At 34.0% G+C, this 21335-nt stretch overlaps 1 protein-coding gene across 3 annotated transcripts in view; it reads left to right on the top strand.

Annotated features, from left to right (window-relative positions):
• The window catches only part of LOC149779440 (ceramide synthase 6-like), a 65062-nt gene that overhangs the window by 17491 nt on the left and 26236 nt on the right, over positions 1 to 21335 (top strand). For all 3 annotated transcript variants that reach the window (XR_016415651.1, XR_016415650.1, XM_089940103.1), the window contains exons 3-7: positions 4538 to 4644; positions 6664 to 6721; positions 10405 to 10458; positions 15691 to 15783; positions 20375 to 20503. Coding sequence is in view for 1 of the 3 variants with exons in the window: in XM_089940103.1 (XP_089796229.1) it covers positions 4538 to 4644; positions 6664 to 6721; positions 10405 to 10458; positions 15691 to 15783; positions 20375 to 20503 (441 nt within the window). In the remaining 2 variants the exon portion in view is untranslated. The remainder of the gene's footprint in view (positions 1 to 4537; positions 4645 to 6663; positions 6722 to 10404; positions 10459 to 15690; positions 15784 to 20374; positions 20504 to 21335) is intronic.

Genomic DNA, 21335 nt, shown 5'->3' with positions numbered 1-21335 from the left:
GAGGGTGTGTCTAAAGGTCAGCTGTCAGAGTCATGGTAAGTCTGTTTAGAAAATAATGGTCTCAGCACAGTAAGTTTAATCAAGGACTGCAAACCTTGACCAAAGGTCCAGGTCATTGAAACCATTGGTTACAAATCTCTAGAGTCTATTATGCCCTTGTGGTGCCTACATAGAGGACAGTTAAGCATGGAATGGGGGTATCATGTACTGCTGAAAGGAATCTTGTTTAATTTAGGCCTTGTGGATGACTTGCACTTGCCTTCAATTTTGGACTCAAATTGTTATGGTCACAGTGAGTCAGATGAAAAAAACATGGTTTCTGAATGGTATGTCTAGTTCTAGACCACACTTTCTGTTTCTCAAATGAGTAGTCTATTCTGAGATATGTCTGTGTCGTATTGAAGTCAAACCAACAAAAGTTGGGTCACTATTGATCAGGTTGCAGCCAGTGATACAAAAGCAAGACAATTTTTTAAAATCACATTACACCTCTCCCTCGATAACTTGTGCACAACAGGGTACACAAACATAGACCGCACTATAAGCGAGGGCACAAGTTAACAAGGGACATCGATAAATTGAAGGAAAAAAAACGCTTATGCATCGAGAAATCTGCAAGGGGGGCAAACTGTCCAACATGTGAAAGATTGTTCCAGCTGGTTTCAACAACCTTCACGTGTACGTGAAAACATCTGTGCATTATGTCGTTGCTTTTTGTTTTGTTGATTAGCTTGGTTCCTGGAATGGTATAAAATAGTATACTACTAGTCAGGAGTCACAGCAGCCATGAACTAGACTAACTGTTGGTACACCAACAAACAAGATTCCTTTTTTCAAAAACCCATGACATTTATTTCATGAGACAAACATTTTTGTATTGTCCATTTAGTACAATATTGATGTTGTGATTTCATTGAAAGTAATAGTGAAACTTCTTATCATCCTTGAGTGCCAGTTCAGGAATTCTCTGAAAATCACTTGCCCACAATGGTCCGTATCTGTGAAACCAAGCTCTTTTTTTTACAAAGTATTTGTTTCACTTGGTTGGCTTGCTATATTTGATCACAGTTATGAAGGAGTCCGTTAAATTAAGGTAGTTTATGTTACATACACAATAACATTTATAACTGCGATTGATCATCTGAAATGAGTTCATCCAACATACGACTGGGAACGCTAGATTTTAAGTATGTAGGATTTGTATGCTTTTAACTTTTTTTTTAAAATTTCACCTCCTTTATTAGATTCAAAAGACATAATTAATGTGATAATACAAAGCAGACCAGCTGTTAATTCAGTGCAATAATACAACAAATACTTCTGCAAGTCAGTTATCAAAACATGGTCGGCACTTAATTAGGTTCTCAGAGAAACGCTTGTGGACATAGCTGTTACGGTAGATTGACACATTTTACGTTTAAATACAAATTGCATTTATGATAACACTTAAGTGGAACTAAAATATAGAATTAAAACACAAATTTTACTTAATACAAATTATTTAATTGGCATTTAAATACTAACGTACTGCATACACTAATCATAAGTGACATTTTCATTGATCAAAATTTCCTTGAATATCTTTAATTACGGTGTACTAAGAATGTCATTTGGAAAGAAAATGTAACCAATTATGACTCCTTATTAAAATTTGATAATTTTTAAAAAAAATCCAGTTCAAGAGAAAAAGCATATATTTCAGCATTGTTGATATTAAGTTAATAAAAAAATGTCCTCAAATGTTCCTTGTAAAAGATCATAAACAATACAATAACAGTTAAACAAGACAGATCAAAATACTTATTCAGTTTGTTACGTGTTTAGGCTCGAATAAACAGTAACACAAGAAAGAGTGAAAACAACAAGCTTTGAAACATGTAATAATTTATTTCCCTGGAAAAATTCTGAAAAAATGAAAAAAAATATGAACTTAGTTTGAAGAATCAAATCCAAAAATAATCCAAGAATAAAATTTTAGAAATCCTAATAATAACATGTTTTAATGATTTCAAGTTTGAGTCCCAATGAAGAATCCAAGATGGAAGATGATGACATATGCTATAACCTATAGTGTGCTGAAATCTACAGTTCCTTGTAGAGACAAGAAATATCACTCTGGTTTTGGAAACTGAATACATTTTTATAAGAGCTGTCTTTGTTCAGGAATTTCATATGAGCACATGTATTTTTCCAGGAAAAATAAGAATTAATCCTTTTGAATCCAAGTAATTTGAAATAACTCCAAACAGCACAATGTACACTTTCCAGTGTAAAGAAGAAAGCCCCAACTGAGATTATTTCTCCAAAACAAGGGTTATATTGTATTCTAAAATGCAGTTTCGAAAATCCCCAAGGGGGGGAAGTCACATGATCGTGTTTATATCACTTATGTCTAACATGACCCTGACAAAAACCAATCATTTTACTCTAAGAAATTTTTCAAAAAAAGTTGTTTACTCTTTAATCATTTAGTCTCAACATGGCCTCGACAACAACCAATCGTTTTAAAATAAAAATATAACTTATTTAAGTGGCTGCTACTAATTTTGAATCAAGTTCAGGATCAAGGTCACACCATTTTCTGGAAAAAGTTCTGCAAACAGAACTACATTATTTTGACATATAATGAAATTTATACATATATATAAAAAAAAAGATTTTAAAACTTACAATTAAATCAGATATAGTTAAATCAAATATACATAAAATTTTTTTGTGCCAAGATCATTTTTTGTGATCAGTCTCTCGATTTTATCTGCCCTCTGCCAAAGGTTAGCCAATTTCCATAAAAAGCTTTGAAGATATCATGGACCAACTTTGATCCCTTTATTATTTCTATTTAAAAATAAAACCCAGAAATCCCCAAATTACAACAATAAGGTACATGTAATCACTGCACAGGTTAGCTGTTCTTTAACAATTCTAACCTTATTACTAAGACACACATCATCCCACATGTCTTTGTACTGGTTGATCATCTCTGGTCCCCAGTAGTCTGGTTATGGCTGGTTTTTCTAATGTATTGATAAAATGCAGAAAATGCCCTTCTTAATTCAATTTTTGCAGATGTTCTTTTAATCTTAGAAAACAATAGATTTCAATTATTAAATGGTAATTGCTGTAATGGCCTTAGAACAGTATTTTTGGCCTATTATTGGTAGAATCACACGTATGATCATGGATTGCTATGACCACAGTAAGAGCTTGTCAGTGTCAAAATGTTTATTTTTCTTTCAGGATAAAGACATTGCAGTGGTAGTCTTAAATTATTATAATATTAAACAAGTTACTTGCATTTACATACTGTTTAATATCTTCTTTTTACACAGATTTAGGTTGCTTTTTAAAACTTTTAGTCTAGAAGAACAAATGAGTAATGAATAATGACTACAGCATACTAGATGACCACAGAAGTAAAGCACCTTACATAAATTTAATTTTATGTCACAAATTACGTATTTTTGTATTTTAAAGAACCATACAAAATATTGACACAACATAATCTGACCTGGCATTCTATGGACAATATGAAAGAGCCATTGGCTTCATATTCCTGAATCTAGATTCTGTGCTGCACCTTGAGAAGGGGGGGGGGACATTTTCCCACCACAAACTGCTAGTGTCACCCTTGCATTAACAAATCTCGTATCTTGATCATTATAAGGGGAACATGAGTTCATAAAATGTCCCCTTGAAAGCTCAGCCAAGCTGTTGATTGAACCCAGAGTTTCCTCCCATGATTGAATATCAGTGTGCAAGTTAGGGTCATTATGGAAAGAAATACCTCTTTATCCACAAAATAATAACTGAATAGAATTGAAAAATTTATCAAATTTACACATTGGTTGAATATCAGATTTCTTAACAAATACATAGAGATAAGAGCATGTTGATTTTTGTCAGTATGACACATTGTTTTTATAGCTCAGATAGTTTTTCCACAGTAGAAAGCCTGCATAGTTGATATTTCACCAATATAAAGTTTAAGGCTAAAACTAATTTATATATATGTTAATGAAATTGAATTCAGGTTAAAAATCACCAAAAAAAATCCAAAGGTCTCATACACGTTTTGTTGATTTTTATAAATTTTCTTTACAGGACTGTTATTGCAAATATTAAAAATGTTTTAGAATTTCTTGTTCATTGTTTACTAAGAAATGTAAGTTGCTACCATGACATCTGATCTTTCTAGACTAAATAGTGCTATGATACTTGGGTAAAAAGTGATGTCATATTGATATAGTCATAAATGTAACATAACATAAATGCATTATGAGTTGATTTGACAAAAGTAGATTACCTTAAGAATGCAACAAAATTGGTGGATACATTAAAGAAAAATATTGCAGTTCCTTAAAGGTTTAATTGTGTTTTCATGTATTGCAGGTGTCAAGTTTAGATAGCATTCACTTTCACTGCTTTTCTATAACAAATTGTACTCACTTGTTTTGTTGCATTTTTCTATTTTAGATACATGTTCTTTCTCTAACAGTTGTCACTATTTGAATGTCATAGTTATCCTTATTGAATACAGGGTTTAGTCAAACAAGTAGATAAGGATGTTCGGCAGGTAGAAAGATGGTTCAGGATACGAAGAAATCAGGATAGAGCTAGCACAATGAAAAAGTTTACAGAGAGCGGGTAAGTTTCGTTTTTTCTTCCAGTTATTATGAGTTGAAGACTTAATGCCATGGCCCTGTGGTCATCATGGTCAACGTAAGAGTTTTATTTTTTATTCTTTATATTTTGATGTTCCTAATTGTATTGGACTTTCAAATAATGGGTGATGTATTCTAACTATGTGTATGAGATTTCTTTGTATCTTTTTACAAACAGTGTTTAACAGCACTTTTGATCAAATCAGTAGTCAGTAGATTTGATTGAGAGCAGTGATCACAAACTGCATTCAATATACCTTTACATATGTATTGCATTTAGTTAATTTGATATCAAATTTGATGGAAGGCGAAAAGGAAAAATATCCCCTTTTCCCACAACCTACTATAAAATTAAAAAACATTCCCATTTCAGATAATTTTTCACTCAACAGGCCATAAGGCCATGAAAGCTTGTGGTACTGCCCTGCATATTTGTCATGCATCATGCATTGTGTCTTCTCAAAGACTTTTAGTCCATGTTTGACAGGGCTTTCAAATTTTGTGCAAATGTTACAGATCAACCATTCATTATTTCAAATTTTACAAAGAATCCTAGCAGGAAGACCATATATGTTTGCATAAATGATGTCAATCTGCCTTCAAATATGGCCACCATTACTTAAAAAAGATGCGGTTACTAAAAGTAAAAGATAAACTTTTAAATTAATTTTTTCTTCTTTGAAGATATTTAACATTGTACAACTGATGCCGATCCGCCTTCAGATGTGACAGCCATTATTAAGACTGGAAAAGACTGGAAAAAAACTTGAAATAATTTCATTCAAAGCATCCTTGCATAAAAACTTTTAAATTTACACACATGATATTAATTTACTGTCAGAGATGGTGCTGTTACTAAAATAGAAAAACATTTAAACAACTTCTCAAAACCATATAACTGAATTTGTTCAGAATTGACAGAAAGCAAATGGACATCTTTCATGTTTGTAAACTGATGCAGATCTGCATCAAATATGGCCACCATTACTATAAATAGGAAAATATTTAAATGATGTTACAAAAATTGCTCAACAACAAATTTGACAAAAAGCATCCAGGTATAGAGGGTTTTTGGTTTTGTAAACAAGATGCCAGTCCACCAACAGATATGACCAGTGTTGTTAAATATAGAAAAACCTTTAAAAGAGAATTTTTACCAAACTTTACAGAAATTATCCTGGCTCTAAAGAGCTTTGAAATTTTTAACAAATGATGTCAACACGCTGTTAGATATGACTGCCATTGTCAAAAATAGAAAAGTTTTGTAAACAGTTTCTCAAACTATCAATAGAAATTTGACATAAATTATACTGGTCATAAGAACTTTATAATTTGCAGATAATACCGTCAAATATGGCCATTAATACTAAAAAAATTGGAAATCTATTTGACAACTTCCCATAATTCATTTGACAAACATTGACCAAATTTTCCCATAAACAACTCTGGCATGAAGGCTTTAAGTTTATGCAAATGATATGAATATATGAAGTATGGCTCCGATTACTGAACAATAGAAAAACTGTCATAGCTTCATTTCATGGACTTTTATCCAACTTGACAGACAGTGTTCTAGCTCGAACGTCTTTCAGATTGATACAAGTGATGCTGTTAGTTCATTAAATATGGCTGCCTTTAGTGAACATACAAAAACATTTTGACATCTTTATTTAAAAAGAACTGTTCAACAGAATTGTACCAACTTTGACACAAAGCATCCTGGCATGTGGGTCTTTTGGTATTTGACAAATTATGCTGATGTGCCATTGGATTTGGATGAAGATACGAACACTATAGAAACTGTGAAACAATTGGGTTTTTTTATAATATATGTAGTCAATTTGCATTGGAAGCAGTTTTTGTACAAGGCATTATACTGAGCCAGACTTCTTGGCCAACTGCTCTTGCATTACTGTTGGGCAGCTGATGGCTAGGTGAGCAATCTCAGACCCACTTTGACCTCTTGTTTAAAATGATTATTTCATTCATCTTTTTTTTGCAGGTGGAGGTTCATGTTCTATTTTTCAGCATTTGTGTATGGAATTGTAATACTTTGGAATGTAAGTTACCTACATTAGTTTTGAATTTTCAATAGTAGCTAAGCTTTTCTTTCCTTACCCATTTCTCCTAATCTGAATTTGGATCTAGCTTTCCCATTATTATTGCTCCAAAACTGAGATCAATTTCTGTTAAGGTGGGGTTCAGAAAGGAAGAAACGCGGCTTTGATTGATATAGAGGTATTCTATGTGAAAGAATGAAAGTAATCAGTAATGTGTATACAAAACAATTAATACTGTAGCCAAGTGGTATATTGATATAAGTTAGTTTAACAAATTTTCACACAAAATTTAAATTTTATCAGTGATAATGGTAATACTGTCAACATTTTTTTCAGTGTTCGTAAATCTTGTTATTGCTACTCAGATTGATAAGAGGGTTTTCACCAGAAGACTTCTTACGATGTCTAGTTTGTCCTGAATGAAAATGATGCCAGTTTCTTATGGACACCTGAGCAGCCATCTTGAAAATTTTATTATTGCTACTCATGAAAGGAAAGTCATATCAACGTGGGATTTTCACTAAGTCTTCTTATGATATCTATTTTTGCCTAATTTTAACTTATATCGATCTGATGTCCAATATGGCCACCACAGTGATAGAAAGCTTAAGAGTAGAGTCTCATTTCTATAGTTAAAACAGGTCCTTGGTGTTCAGTAGTACAGTAGTAATCTAGCAGTAAGTCTTGAGGCAAGATTATTTAAAATAGGTCATTGGTGTTAACAATTACAGTAGTAATCTAGCTGTAAGAGGTGAGGCATGAATATTTAAAAGAGGTCATTGGTATTAACAATTACAGTAGTAATCTAGCAGTAAGACTTGAGGCAGGATTATTTAAAATGGGTCATTGGTGTTCACAAGTGTAGCAGTAATCTAGAAGTAAGAGGTGAGGTAGCTGGTTTTATGCAGGTATTTGTTGTTAACAGGCACAGCTATAAGGGGTGTGGTAGGAATGTTTAAAACAGGGCCTTGGTGTTAAGTAGTGTAGCAGTAATCTAGAAGTAAGAGGGGAGGAAGCAGTTTTTAAAGCAGATCCTTTGTGTTAACAATTGCAAGCAGTAAGAGGGAGAGGTAGCATTATTTAATTTAAAATATGTCCACTGTGTTAACAACAGTAGCAGTAATCTGGCTGTAAGAGGTGAGGTATCCGTATTTAAAACAGATTCATGGTGTTTAATAAGAAGAACAGTGAACAGGTGCATGGTGTTAATAAGTGTAGTAGTAATCTAACAGTGAGAGGTGGGGTTTAAGTGTTTCAAACACAGGTCATTGTTGTTACAAGTTTAGTAGTAATCTGGTTGTAAGATGTGAGGTGGGTTTGTTTAAAATACGGTTCTTTGTTGTAAGTGTAGTAGTAATCTAGTTGTAAGAGGTGAGGGGAGAGTGTTTAAAACACAGGTCCTTGCTGTAAGAGGTGAGGTGGGAGTGTTTAAAATGGGTCCTTGTTTTAAGTGTAGTAGTAATCTGGTTGTAAGTGGTGAGGTGGGAGTGTTTAAAACATGGGTCCTTGTTGCTAATCTAGCTGTAAAAAAGGGGAGGTAGATATTTTTAAACAGGTTGTAACAGGTGAGGTAGGATTGTGGGTCAGAAAACTGAGTTTTTACAAGGACTACAATTCCCTAAAGGCCCTTGGTGTAGTATTCTCACATCATCCCATTTGTCAGTACCCCCCTCCAGGAGAATACATTACTATGAATTTAAACTCTTTCGTGCCATGGGTGATAGCAGTTGATACTATATTATTGTCACATAAATAAATGTGAAAGCATAAACATTCATTTGTACCATTTGCACCTTATATTACCAGTTTGATTTGTCACATGACCATATTATGTATCAACAAGCTCTATTTTGAGATGAGGAAAGCCCATTGTACGTTGAAGTTTGACTGTCTTTAAACATGATTTTCATCCTTTTTAGATAGAACATAAGGTTAATCTTAACATTATCAGACTTATGGTAAAGGAATATATAAATTTAATCACAGCTTCTGTTATGTCAAACAATGTTTATACAAGAAAACACAAATATTGATACAAATGCAGTTTGTATTGACTTGCATGGTAATGGAAGCAATATATTTGCTGGTAAAGCAGTTGATGCAGTTAGCAGCTGAAGCATCATATGCCTCACAGTGACTTACCTCCCTTTGGAAAGATTATAATTGAGTAATAATTTATAATGATATTTTCTGAAAGAGCACAAACTGCAAAGAACATGATGAAACATAAACATTGATTTCTTCATTTGCATTAAAGATATGGCGGTATGTGTTCAATCACAAATGGATTAGGGAAAATAAAAATGTCATTTTGGCATGCACTTTAAAATCCTTTTGAACAGTCATTGACGACCTTTGTGAAGACAGATTTTTAGAAGAATGAGACATTACATGACCTCTACACACTCTGAATCACCTGGTAGATCAGTCTCATATTTGGGTCAGTTTAAAGTAGTCACTGTTAGCTGACAGCCATGGTGAGAAGTGCATCTAACATTACTATTCGATCAAGATCTGAAGAAAAAGCATAGAAATTAGTTAATTTGGGAGAAAGATTGAATGATGTGATAGAATCTTTGAAGTACAATGCAGAGTTTGGGCATAACTTGAAAGATGGAATGCAGCTGAAATATTAGTTACATTAACTTTTGTTGAAAATACCATTATTATATATATATATATATATATATATATATATATATATATATATATATATATATATATATATATATATATATATATATATGTGTGTTTTATTTTAAGACTTTACCTTTTCCTACTTTGTTGTATAAAATTTGGAAGATGAACTCAAATACAGTACAAGATGTTTCAGAATTTGACTTTAACAGTGGGTGGGTTAATTGAAGCAAGCCCTTGAAATAATTATAACAGATCCTTGAAAAGCCCTTAAATTTTGTCGTGAGATTTTGTGTGAACATTAATTATATTTATTATCTACTTTCCCACCCATCTTCGCTAGTCAAGATTCGTATGTCAACCTATATACACCTTGGTAGATGAGATATTTCAGTGCTTTGTTGAGTAGAACTTCATGAGTTGCCTCCCTTAGTCTGTGATGCCAACTAAACCAGTTTGAAAATGGTGGAGGCAATTGACTTCAGAAGATACTCTGTAAGTTTAGCATTGAACGTATGACTACATACCAGAGATAAACCATTACAGGTGTATTTAAGGGAAATGGTAAATTTGTGCAGACATTGAACCACCAACTTTGGAAAATGTCTCTATCATGTAGGAACAGTCTTTAGCTTTGAACTGCTTGATTTTGATTGGATGTGTGGTGGCTTGCCTCTGCATCCAGTGAAATTCACAGGCCCAAAGCACTGAAATATCCGAAGATGAAGATAGTTTGACATATCGGAACCTTGGCTAGCAAATGTTGCTTTCCTATCAATCTGTCCATGCATCCCTCCATCCATCAATCGATCCACCCACCCACCCAAACCTTCCATCTCCAAAGTGTGACTCTAACTCATACAGGAATAGACACTCCTTATAGATTGATTTCATTGGCTTTTTTGAAGACCAAAAATCAGTGTGAGGATCAACATATAATTGAATTGCTTTAAAAGAAAGTTTATTTTGTTAATGTGATGTAGAGTCAAACATACTGAATGTCAAAGTTTTCTTTCCTTCGGAGAATCTTCTAATTCTCATTACAGAAGCCCTGGTTATGGACATCAAGATTGTGTTGGGAGGGATTCCCTAGTGAACATGTGAGTATATCCCTGCATGTTACTTACATATAGAATAATTTTTTAAAATAAATTACAAGAACATGTTTCAAATTAAATTTAGTACTTTAAACTTCAAGGATAAAAGCATTGCTTTTAAAAATATTTAGTACTTAGTTTTCATTTTCTCTCAGGTAAATAATGTGTTATAAGTGCCATTAAAACCGACTCTAAAAAAGACTTTACCGTGTTTAAAGATTATCTTCCTTCCAAATTTAATTCATGGGTGTCATTTAATATAATACTTTTCCATTGCAATTAGTGTGATTTTTCCCCATCCTGTTGTACTTAACATTCATACTTGTAATGAATCAAGTCTGTTAATTAATTGCATTATCAATCTATTCATTCACACTTTAGTTTCTGCAGCAGATGTTAAGCAGCAGGGATAAATTAGATTTAACTAAATTGATTGTGCATCTTTATTCGAAAGAGATCACAAGCCATTTCCATTGCAAGTGTTTTTTTTTTTAGTATTATACACTTCTCCCACGATAACTCGCGCCCTGATAACTTGCTAGCCTGGCTTAAAATGTGGGGTCAGGCATGGATCCCATTTTCAAAACCAGAAAATACTCCAAAAATTGATCCCTATTTGTTGAACTTGAAGAAAATCATGATCAAAATTGGTAAAAGAAACTTTGTTATATCGCTCATTTTATCATCAAAAACAGTATATAGGCATACATGCCAACCATTACGCTTTTTTTCACTAAATTACGCCTTACGACTAAACGTATATGGATTACGCTTTTTCGGTATACCCACCTTCCAAAAAAAAATCAGTTGTTTGTTTTCTCATTTTTATTAACATCCCATTAATCCAACAGACCGTATTTTAGAAAAGATGGCTTCTGTGTAACTACAATATAAGAGTGCGCTTGTCTGTGGACTTGGTTGCACTTTCCTAACAGTATTATGTTCTATTTATAGCAACTATCCTATTACCCAGAAACATTTCTGTTCTACTTTCAAACTTTTGACCTCATATTCTATTTATAGCAGCTGTATGTCTTAGTGAGGAGAGAATAGACTGATTTTCTAATTTTTAATCTTTACTCGCAGATTCTTTTTCTTAATTTATATTTAATACAGAACCAGTCTATCGGTATTTGGCACTAAAAAGTATAATTTATTTTAGTCGGTGCGTGTATGAGAGCAAAAATATCTCCTTTCAAATAATTTCACAGATGGATTAGAAAAAGGCCAAAAATAAACGAAACAAAAAATAACAGAATCCTCCAAAGATGAGGACACGAGGGCAGCATCACGTGACGTCTATTGCAGGCCATGTGGAAATAATTTTACTATTTGGCGCTAAAAGTCTTCAGATGTATTCTAGTCGATGTTTGTGTTAGAACACATGTTTTCAAAGAATTTCACAGATGGATCAAAAGACAAAAAAAATGAATCCTTCAAAGAACAATACACGAATGGCATAATACAGCGTTCCATTCTCGGGCACTGGGGCTCATATCATTGCTTAAAATTGACCTGTCATACATATACTATATAGTACATGTATGACAGGTCAGTTTTAAGCAACGATATGAGTCCCTGTATTCTAGGGCAGCATCATGCTCATTGCAGTCTGTGCGGAAATGATTTTAATATTGGGCATGTTGGTAAATTTTATGTGGAGAAACACTTGAAAACAAAGAAACACATCAAATTAGCTCGTCTTACACACTCCAGTACTAAGGTAGCTTCTTATCTACAGCAGAACTAAGGTATGGACATGAAAGTTTTAAATGCAGAGGTGTTATTTACCGAATTCTTGATAGAAAGCTAATGAAGATCTTGCTATTGGTGCAGAAGCAAGAGAATTCATAGAACACAATTCTACTCTAGCTGTGAAGGTGTTTTATGATAATGTTAGAGATTATTATGCTACAGCCTGTGATACATGCTCCCAAAATTAAATGTTTCAGTTGCTGATGTAAATGAGAGACAGTCAAAAAGCTTCAAAAGTGTTAGATTCTTTGTCAAGAGATATCCCTTTCTATTACCGTCCTTGTCTACCTTGGTTCATCTGGAAGGAGAATTCCTGCAGTATAAAGTTGGAATTCTACCTGACAGTATACTTAATGCAGATAGAGTTGATGTGCAGTGGCACATTATTTCCCAGCTAAAAGACACAATCACTGGAAGATATAAATTTCCTCTTCTTTGTCAGGTTATGAAAGGAATATTGGTTCTTTACCATTCTAATGCTGACTGTGAGACATTGTTCAGTATTGTTAACAAACATAAAAATGAATTCAGATCCAGGCTCAGTAACCCAGTACTTTGTGCTCTGTTGGTGTGCAAAACATTCATGGTCTCAGCTGGTACAAAGTGTTTTAAAATGCAACATGAAAATCTGTTGCTTTCTAAAGCTAAAAGTGATCCATATGAAAACTTGAAGCAGTAATGGATGTTAAAAGACGAGAAGAGCAAATAAATCATTGTTTATTGAATTTTTAGCATGTTATTTGTGGATTCCTCTTTTTCGGCTTGGATTCCTCTTTTTGTCCACTTGGATTACACTTTTCCTCGTAAGGGGTTGACATGTATGGATAGGACATGGAAATTTTAATCAACATTATGAAATATCAAATTTAAAAATAGGTCGTACAATTTTTTAAAATTTTCTTTGCAAACAACATTCCTAGTACACCGCATTTACTGATATGTAAGGAAATTTTGATCAATGAAAATGTGCCAAGTCGAGGCAGTACTTTAATAAATAATTTTTTTTTTTGTCAATTGCAATTTCTATTCTAGTTCTATTCTTTGGTTCCTTTTAAGTGTAATTGTCATAATTGCAGTGTGTTCTCTTGTAGTTAAATGTAAAACGCTTCAATCTATCGTAACAGCTATGTCCATGAGCGTTTCTCTGAGAACATAATTAGTGCCGACTGTTTTGATAACTGACTTGAGAAAGTATTTGTTGTATTGCTGCATTGAATTGAAAGCTGGCCTCCTTTGTATTATCACGTTAATTGTGTCTTTTGAATCAAATAAAGGAGGTCGATAAAAGAAAAGTTAAATTGCACAAAAATCCTACAAACTTAAATACTAGTGTCCCCAGTCCTATGTCGGGTGAACTCACTTCATTTGATCAATTGAACACTGTTATAAATGTTTTTGTGTATGTAACATAAACTACCTTAAATTAACCAACTCTTTCATAACTGATCAGGCATCCAAGGGAAATGAATACTTCGTAAAAATAAAGAGCTTGATTTCACAGATATGGATCATTGTGAGCAAGCGAGTCTGAGAGAATTTTTGAACTGGCACTTAGAGATATCCTCAAAGATGATAAGAAGTTTAATTATTACTTCCAATGAAATCATGACATCAATATTGTACTAATTGAACAATAGAAAAATTTAGTTCGACATAGACGATTGTCTGATGAAATAAATGTCACATGTTTTTGAAAAAAAGTAATCTTGTTTGGTGGTGTATCAATAGTTAGTCTAGTTCCCTGCTCTGGGACTCCCGATTTGGCAGGATATTATTAAACACCACTATGGGAACCAGACTCATCAAGAAAACAAAAAGCAATGTTGTAATACAGATTTTTCACGTACACCTGATGGTTGTTGAATCCAATTCGAAAGATCTTTCACATGTTGCATATTTTGAAAATAAATGTTATTTAAACAGAATAACAAACAGCTTCATTAGAAAAAGTCCATTATTAAAAATTAATATCAACATGTAGAATGAGGATTCAGTCCTAAACAGCCCAGTTCCCTAATGCTGCCCTCCCCCTTTCCCCGGTTTTCTCCATGTCAAAGTGAATTTTTTAAAAAATGTTGGAGGTCCCTCAGTAACTCGCAGCCCCTGCTTATAGTGTGTTCTATGTTTGTGGACTCCGTTGTGCGTGAGTTGTCGAGAGAGAGGTGTATAGTGGAGTTATGGTCCTTTTGATTGATGCATCTATTTTCACTTCTTCAAAAGGACTATATATTTACCCCACCTAATTGTGAAAAGTTAGGAACACAGTATATTTGTTTCTTTTCTTTTGTCCACCTGTCATGCTTTTTTTGGCTCTGTAAATTTGAAGCTGTTTGAGATCAGTGGATGAAACTTGGTAATATTAGTTACATGGTTTATTTGTAACCCATTTCTGAGCGACGATGTCAGATCAGTATAAAATTTTCATGAGCTTAGTGTTTACATTGGCACGGAAGCAAGGTTTTATGTTTTCCACCAACTCAGTATCATTCCATACTGAGTCACAAACCACACAATGAATTTACACCGCTAATTACCATAACAGACCGTGGGCCCCGAGTGGCTGAGTTTTCTAAAGTGCTCACCGTTCTGGATCACTGCCATCTCACCTTTGTCTGTGTGGGTTCGAGTCTCAGGTTCAGCTAATGAGGGTATGTGAGAAAGCTTGCCAGTAGCTTCTCATGGGTTGGTGGTTCTTCCCGGGGTTTTCCAGGGTTCTTCCTCCATCAGTTCCATTGGTTGCCATGTATGGCCTGTCTTGTGCTGAGAAATGGCATTAAACCTTACAACAACCTTAACAAACTCTTGACACATTTTTTCCACCATTTTATATGTTAGCAAGGCTAACACAACTAATTACCGTAACAATCTCTGTACACGTTATTGCTATCATTTTATATGTAAGCAAGGCCAACATCACTAATTACCTTAACAATCTCTTTACACAATATTCCTATCATTTTATATGTAAGCAAGGCTAAGAATTGTTGAGCAGCTTCACAACATTCATGATGTCACATGACACTGACCAGGCATTTTCCTACTGGCCCTGTATGGTTTTGTACCATGTCATCATGTATCATGATTTGATCACTTAAAATCAAGAAACTATTTAGAGTGATGGTAAACATGTATATCATTGCTAAAAGAAGTAAAATATACCACTTCATTGTTCTGTCATTTGTATTGAGGTACAGGTTAATATTTTAAGAATTTCATCTAGTTTTGATTTTCACCTGAAAGTCCAAGTGGAAATGGTTCTAAACATGCAATGCCTGACACGGAATATCAGAACACAGGCTGGCAGTTGAAATCCTTTCACCATCCAGCACCAGTGAGCCACAACCAGACATTGATTGGTTTGGTTTGGTTTTGATGTTGAAGGCTATAACATGATGAGACAGGTAAAGTACCCACTTAGGCCTCTTGTTTTGTCAAATTTTTACTTCTGTTATGTGATGAACTTTCTGTTTTTTTCTTCAGAGTTTGTCTAAGGCAGTATATTGGTACTACCTAATTGAGATATCTTTCTACTGGTCTCTTATGTTCTCACAGTTCATGGATGTCAAAAGAAAAGTAAGTGCAATCGAAGCTGCAGAATACGAAATTTGAAGATTGAGATAATTATTTTGTATTATTCAGGTTTAAGCTAAGTAGATGTTTTTATATATTTGTGAGGTAGATGTCAGAAAACAAACATTCAAACTTTATCCCAATATGTGTATAATGTAAGGCCAAACAAAAAAGTATCTGGTTTTGGTTGGCTGACCATCCCAGTTTCTCATTGCCAACCACAGCACTTTTTTTCCCTATGGTAACAAAAGTTAATAAATATATATAATGTTAAAAAAATGTACCTGCCTGCCCAAATTTTAAAACCAGTGCAACTGGACACATGTATTTTTGTTTGTTTTACCTAACTGAATTTTATTCAACATCTGCAAGTTTAATAGGGACCTGCTTCAAAGTACATGAGCAAAATCTGTAACTTCTTGTAAACACCAAACCTAAGCAAACTTTACAATAATTGGATGCCATTGTAAAGGTGAACTGTCTGTTACATGTAGAAAGATATCATATTTTCGTGTCCATTTTGATAGTGTTATTTCCATTCTTCCTTAAATTTTAAATCTTGGCTACAACAGATCTTTGTAACTAGCATAGTTTAGGAACAATTCAACATATTCTGATTAAACTTGGTATGAACATTACCTCGTAAACTTCAATGTGACATTTATATGTCTGGTGGCTGCAATGGTTGGTACATCTTCCTCAGATGCAGGAGGTCGTGAGTTTGATCCCCAGCTGAGTCATATCAGAGACTTGTAAAAATGGTACTAACAGCTGCCTCACTTGGTGCTCAGCATTAAGAGGTTTTAGGACTGGTTGGCCCGGTGTCAGGATTATGCAGTTGGGTGGACATGATGCTACATGTCTGCAGCATGATTTCCCATTGCTAAACATCACTATGAACGTCCACAATGCAAATATTGTAGTGATATGACTAAAATTATTAAAGCTAAAAATTTAAAAAAAACATACAAACACAGGTCATGTCTTATCAACTCCATTTTGGATAAAATTTGGTCCATGAAAATTAACTTATGTCTTCACATGGGATATTGCTTCTAACTGGCATAGCTCAAGAGCCATTTACCATATTCTGAAACATTTTGGTTTGAACATTCATAAACCTATATGTGGCTTTTTATTTGTTTTTTTTTTTTCTTTTCTTGTCAGCTCTGTTTGGATAGAGTTATGGCCCTTGACAAATACCATCATGACTTTACATGGGATGTTGCTTATAACTTTTAATATATTCTGATGCAATTTGGTATGAATACTGTCTTATAAACTTGCATGCATGGGTACTCTGTTTTGGACAGAAGTATGCCCCTTGTCAAACAAATTTTTGTCTTAGAATGCTGCCAACAGTCATATAAACTGGAGAACCATTACCATGCAACATATTTGATGCAATTTGGTAAGAACATTGTTTGTTTTTTTTACCTCAATGTGTCTTTTAATACACCGACTATATGGATGAGTGTATTAGGATTATGTACATCCAATTTGATTTTAATAACTCAAATTCTTCTGTGTCTCTAGTTACCAGACTTTGAGGCCAAATTTTGTGGATGACTTGAACTTGGATAATTTTGGGGTCAAAGGTCATGATCACTGAGACTCAAGATGATTGTTGTTAAAAAAAAAAATTTTTTTATGCATTTCATTTCTGTGTCTTAATTTGTTTTCATGAACAGAATTCACTAAAATTCATTACATTTGTTTCCCATAACCCCAGGGAGAAAAAAAATTCAGTTGATTTGGGGATAGACTAACTCCAAGGTTAAAGTCACTGTTGTTAAAAAAAAAAAACTTTTACTATGCATTTCATTTCCAGATGGTAACTTAATTTCTGGATAAGTGAATTAAGAACCGCTCAGTACATGAGTTCCCCTTAGCCCAGGTGAGGGCCCTGTTGATTAGGGTTACAATTGCTCCAAGATCAAGGTTTCTGACACACAAAATAATAAAACTTGCATTTGCATTTCATTTTCATACAACAACTTAAGCACCACATTTGTACAAAACTTGTGCATGTGTTACCCTTTGCCATTTAAAGACCTCTGTTGCTTTGAGGTTGTGGCATGAGTTGCCCTTTGCCATATTATAACCTCTGCTGCTTTGAGGTTGTGTGCATGAGTTGCCCTTAGCCATATAAAATCCTCTGCTGCTTTGAGGTTGTGTGTATAGTTGCCCTTTGCCATATAAAGATCTCATTTGCTTTGAGGTTGTGTACCACAATGGTTAAGGTCACTGTTTCTTTAATGTGTATCTTAAGCATTCTTTCCAGACAAAATGAGCTGCTTATCTTCACTTAAAATGAAGTCTTATACAGCTGTAGTTAGAAATCATGGCATCTCAATTCTTGGGAAATTTCAGGAGATCCGAGATGGCTGAAGATCGACTTGATTTTTCATGTGTACAAAAGTAAACTGCAGAAAATACGTTTAGAAAAACTAACCATATCATGGCTGAGTATCATGTGCTATTTGTGTTATTATCTTTGTTTGCTTGGGGTTTTTTTTGGTTTTTTTTTTAGCTCAGCTGATCATAGACCATGAGATCTTATGGGATGATCTGTTGTCTGTTATCTGATGTCTGTTGTTATCACTATTCATCTTAAGCTTTTTGATGGATTGTTACAAACACATTTGTCCCAAGGTCTAGTTGGTTATAAATGAAATTGTTGCCAACACAGTGGCCATCTTGAAAATACATCGTTACTTGTCCAGAACGGATGGTCATATCAGTTTTCAGTTTTCACAAAAAGACATCATTTGATGACTTGCTGGTCATAAATGAAAACGGCGTTGATCTAATATAAAATATGGTTTCCAACTTGAAAACATTGTTTTTTCTACTTCTTCAAAGATTGTCACATCAACATGGGTTTTCACCAAAAGATTTCTTGTTGTGTCTTGTTGGTCCTAAATGAATGTAGTTCCGATCTGACATTCATTATGACCATCATGGCAGCCATCTTGAAACTTTTGTTATTGTTACTCCTAACAAATGGAAAGTCATATTGATATAGGGTTTACATGAAGACTTCTTATAGTGTCTTGTTTGTGCTAAGTGAAAATGGTGCATATCAAACATCTAATATGGCCACTATCTTGATTATTTCATTGCCACCCTTGCTGTATGGATGGCCACATCAACATCTGGTGTTCATCAAAACACTTATGATATGTTGATTCTAAGTGAAAATGGTGCCAGTCTTGTTCTCAATATTATTACAATGGCCATCTTGAAATGCTTGTTATTTGCTACTCCTCCATAATTGTGTAATATTGCCACAGGGTTTTACTAAAAGACTTGTAATGATATTTAGTTGGTCCTAATTCAAAATTGTGTCAATCTTACAGTGGATATGACCATTACAGCAGTTTGAAAATCCTGTTGTCAATCAAGAATATCAAACATGGTTTCAACACTTTAACAATTAAAAAGAAGAAACAGACTTGTGTAAAACTGAAATTCTTTGTGGCAGCAGAGCTTCAGTCATTGCAAGGGATTCAGGCTTTGAAGTTGATAAACATTTATTCTTATGTTTGTGTTTATTTTGATGATTTTGTTTTGAAATTTTTGGCAATTTTTTATATTAACATATTTGCCTTTTATTTTTTTATTTTATAGTTCATCATGTTTATGTTGTGTTGGATGAATTTTATGCATATCTTTTTATTTATAGTTTTAGAACTTTGTCTTTAATCAGTTCCATGTCACCATTATTTTGCTGATGTGACATTAAACCCTAATTCATAGTCCTGCATAGATAGAGATGTCTTCAGATTTAAATACTGTACAAACATTGATCAGCTGTAACAACTTACTCGTCTTCATTGTTGGTGAACTGAAGTGTTCATTAAACAGTCCTAATTGGTACTAAAACATTTTTCCACAGGAAAGAATAGCCATCAGCAAAGAAGTGTATGATAACAGTTTAAAGCATTTCAAATAATTTGTTTTTAAAATTATTGTTAATAATTGAGTCTGTATAATCTGGGGCATGCACATGCACTGTGAATAGAAAATTAAATTGTTTCACTTTTAACTGTTTTTTTTCAGGTGTATTGGTGGCTTTGGTTATGATTAAAAGAAATTTATGATTAGAATTCAGCTGAACCAAAGTAAGCAAAACATCTGAGTGGTGATTTTGACCAAAGCATGTTTTTGGTCGCAAATACTAAAACACACCTCTGAATTCCAATCACACTGGTGTTATCTGAGTACAAAAGTCATGCATTAACAAGTTTTAATTTCATGAAGTCCAGATAATCAAGTTTCCTGTAGTTTCTCATTTGATTCTGTCATGCCAGGTTTGGTTGAAACACAGAACAAACCAGTCAGAATTCTTATGGCAGTAGTATCAATTTGCTTCGTTAAGTTTTTGGTAGAACTTTTTCATGATTCAAATGCTCATTATTAAGAAAAGACAGTCCATTTTGTTATACAGTTAAAAATGAGCTGAGCTTAATGTGTAGATTTTTGTGTTCCTACCATTGTATCATGTCTCATGTTCTTTTGGGACTTCAGATTTTTATTTCACAGTGCATTATGAAGATATGTAGTTGTAAATAAAATTTCATTTTTTCAGGATTTTACAGAAATGTTTGTACATCATGCAGCAACAATATCTCTCTTATTTTTCTCATGGTGTGCCAATGTTGTCCGAATTGGGGCAGTTATACTGGTGATCCATGATTGCTGTGACTTCTGGTTGGAGGTAAGCTTGCACCCTGTTGTTCGCTCTGTTAGTCATAGACCAGAATAGCTTATGGGACAGCCTATTGTCCATCCATCCATTAGCACAAGTTTATTATTGCTGCTTCTCATAAACAACTTTGCGAATCACCACGAAACTTTACACACACATTCATCTCTTTTTATGATGTCTTGTTTTGCCTGAATGAGAATAGAACTGATTTGATGTCTAATATAGACACCATGATGGCCTTATAGAAAGTCGTGTTATCATTATTTGTTTTAGGTGGATGGTTGTATTGATATTAAATTTTCACCAAAAGATATCCATTTGTTTGTAAATTGTTGTTGTTGTTGTTGTAGGGTTTAACGCCATTTTTCAGCATACGATATGCTATACATGGCGGCCAGTATTAATGGTGGAGGAAGAACCCGGGAAATCCCCAAAATGAACCACCGACCCATGAGAAGCTACTGGCAAGCTTTCTCACATATCCACATTGGCCGAATCCGTGACTCGAACCCACACAGAGGTGAGATGGCAGTGATCCATAAAGGAGAGCGCTTTAGACCTCTCGGCCACTCGGGGCTCCTTGTTTGTAAATGAAAACAGTGCTAATTTGACCTCCAAGATGAGCTCCATGGTGATTACCTTAATGATGCTTCATCTGAATGGATAATCATGTCAGCATGGGGTTTTCACAAAAAATGACTTCTTTTGATACCTAGTTGGTACTAAATGAAAGTGATGCCAATCTGGCATCCAGTATGGTCACCAAGGCAGCCATCTTGAAAATCTTGTTGCTACAACTTCTAGACAGAAAATGATATCAACATTGGGTTTTCCCCTGAAG

The sequence above is a fragment of the Sinohyriopsis cumingii genome, chromosome 17, assembly GCF_028554795.1.
Source record: "Sinohyriopsis cumingii isolate HCF-2022 chromosome 17, ASM2855479v2, whole genome shotgun sequence".
NCBI lineage: Eukaryota > Metazoa > Mollusca > Bivalvia > Unionida > Unionidae > Sinohyriopsis > Sinohyriopsis cumingii.
The sequence above is the reverse complement of the archived record's forward strand: the minus strand, read 5'-3'. Positions and strand labels throughout refer to the sequence as shown.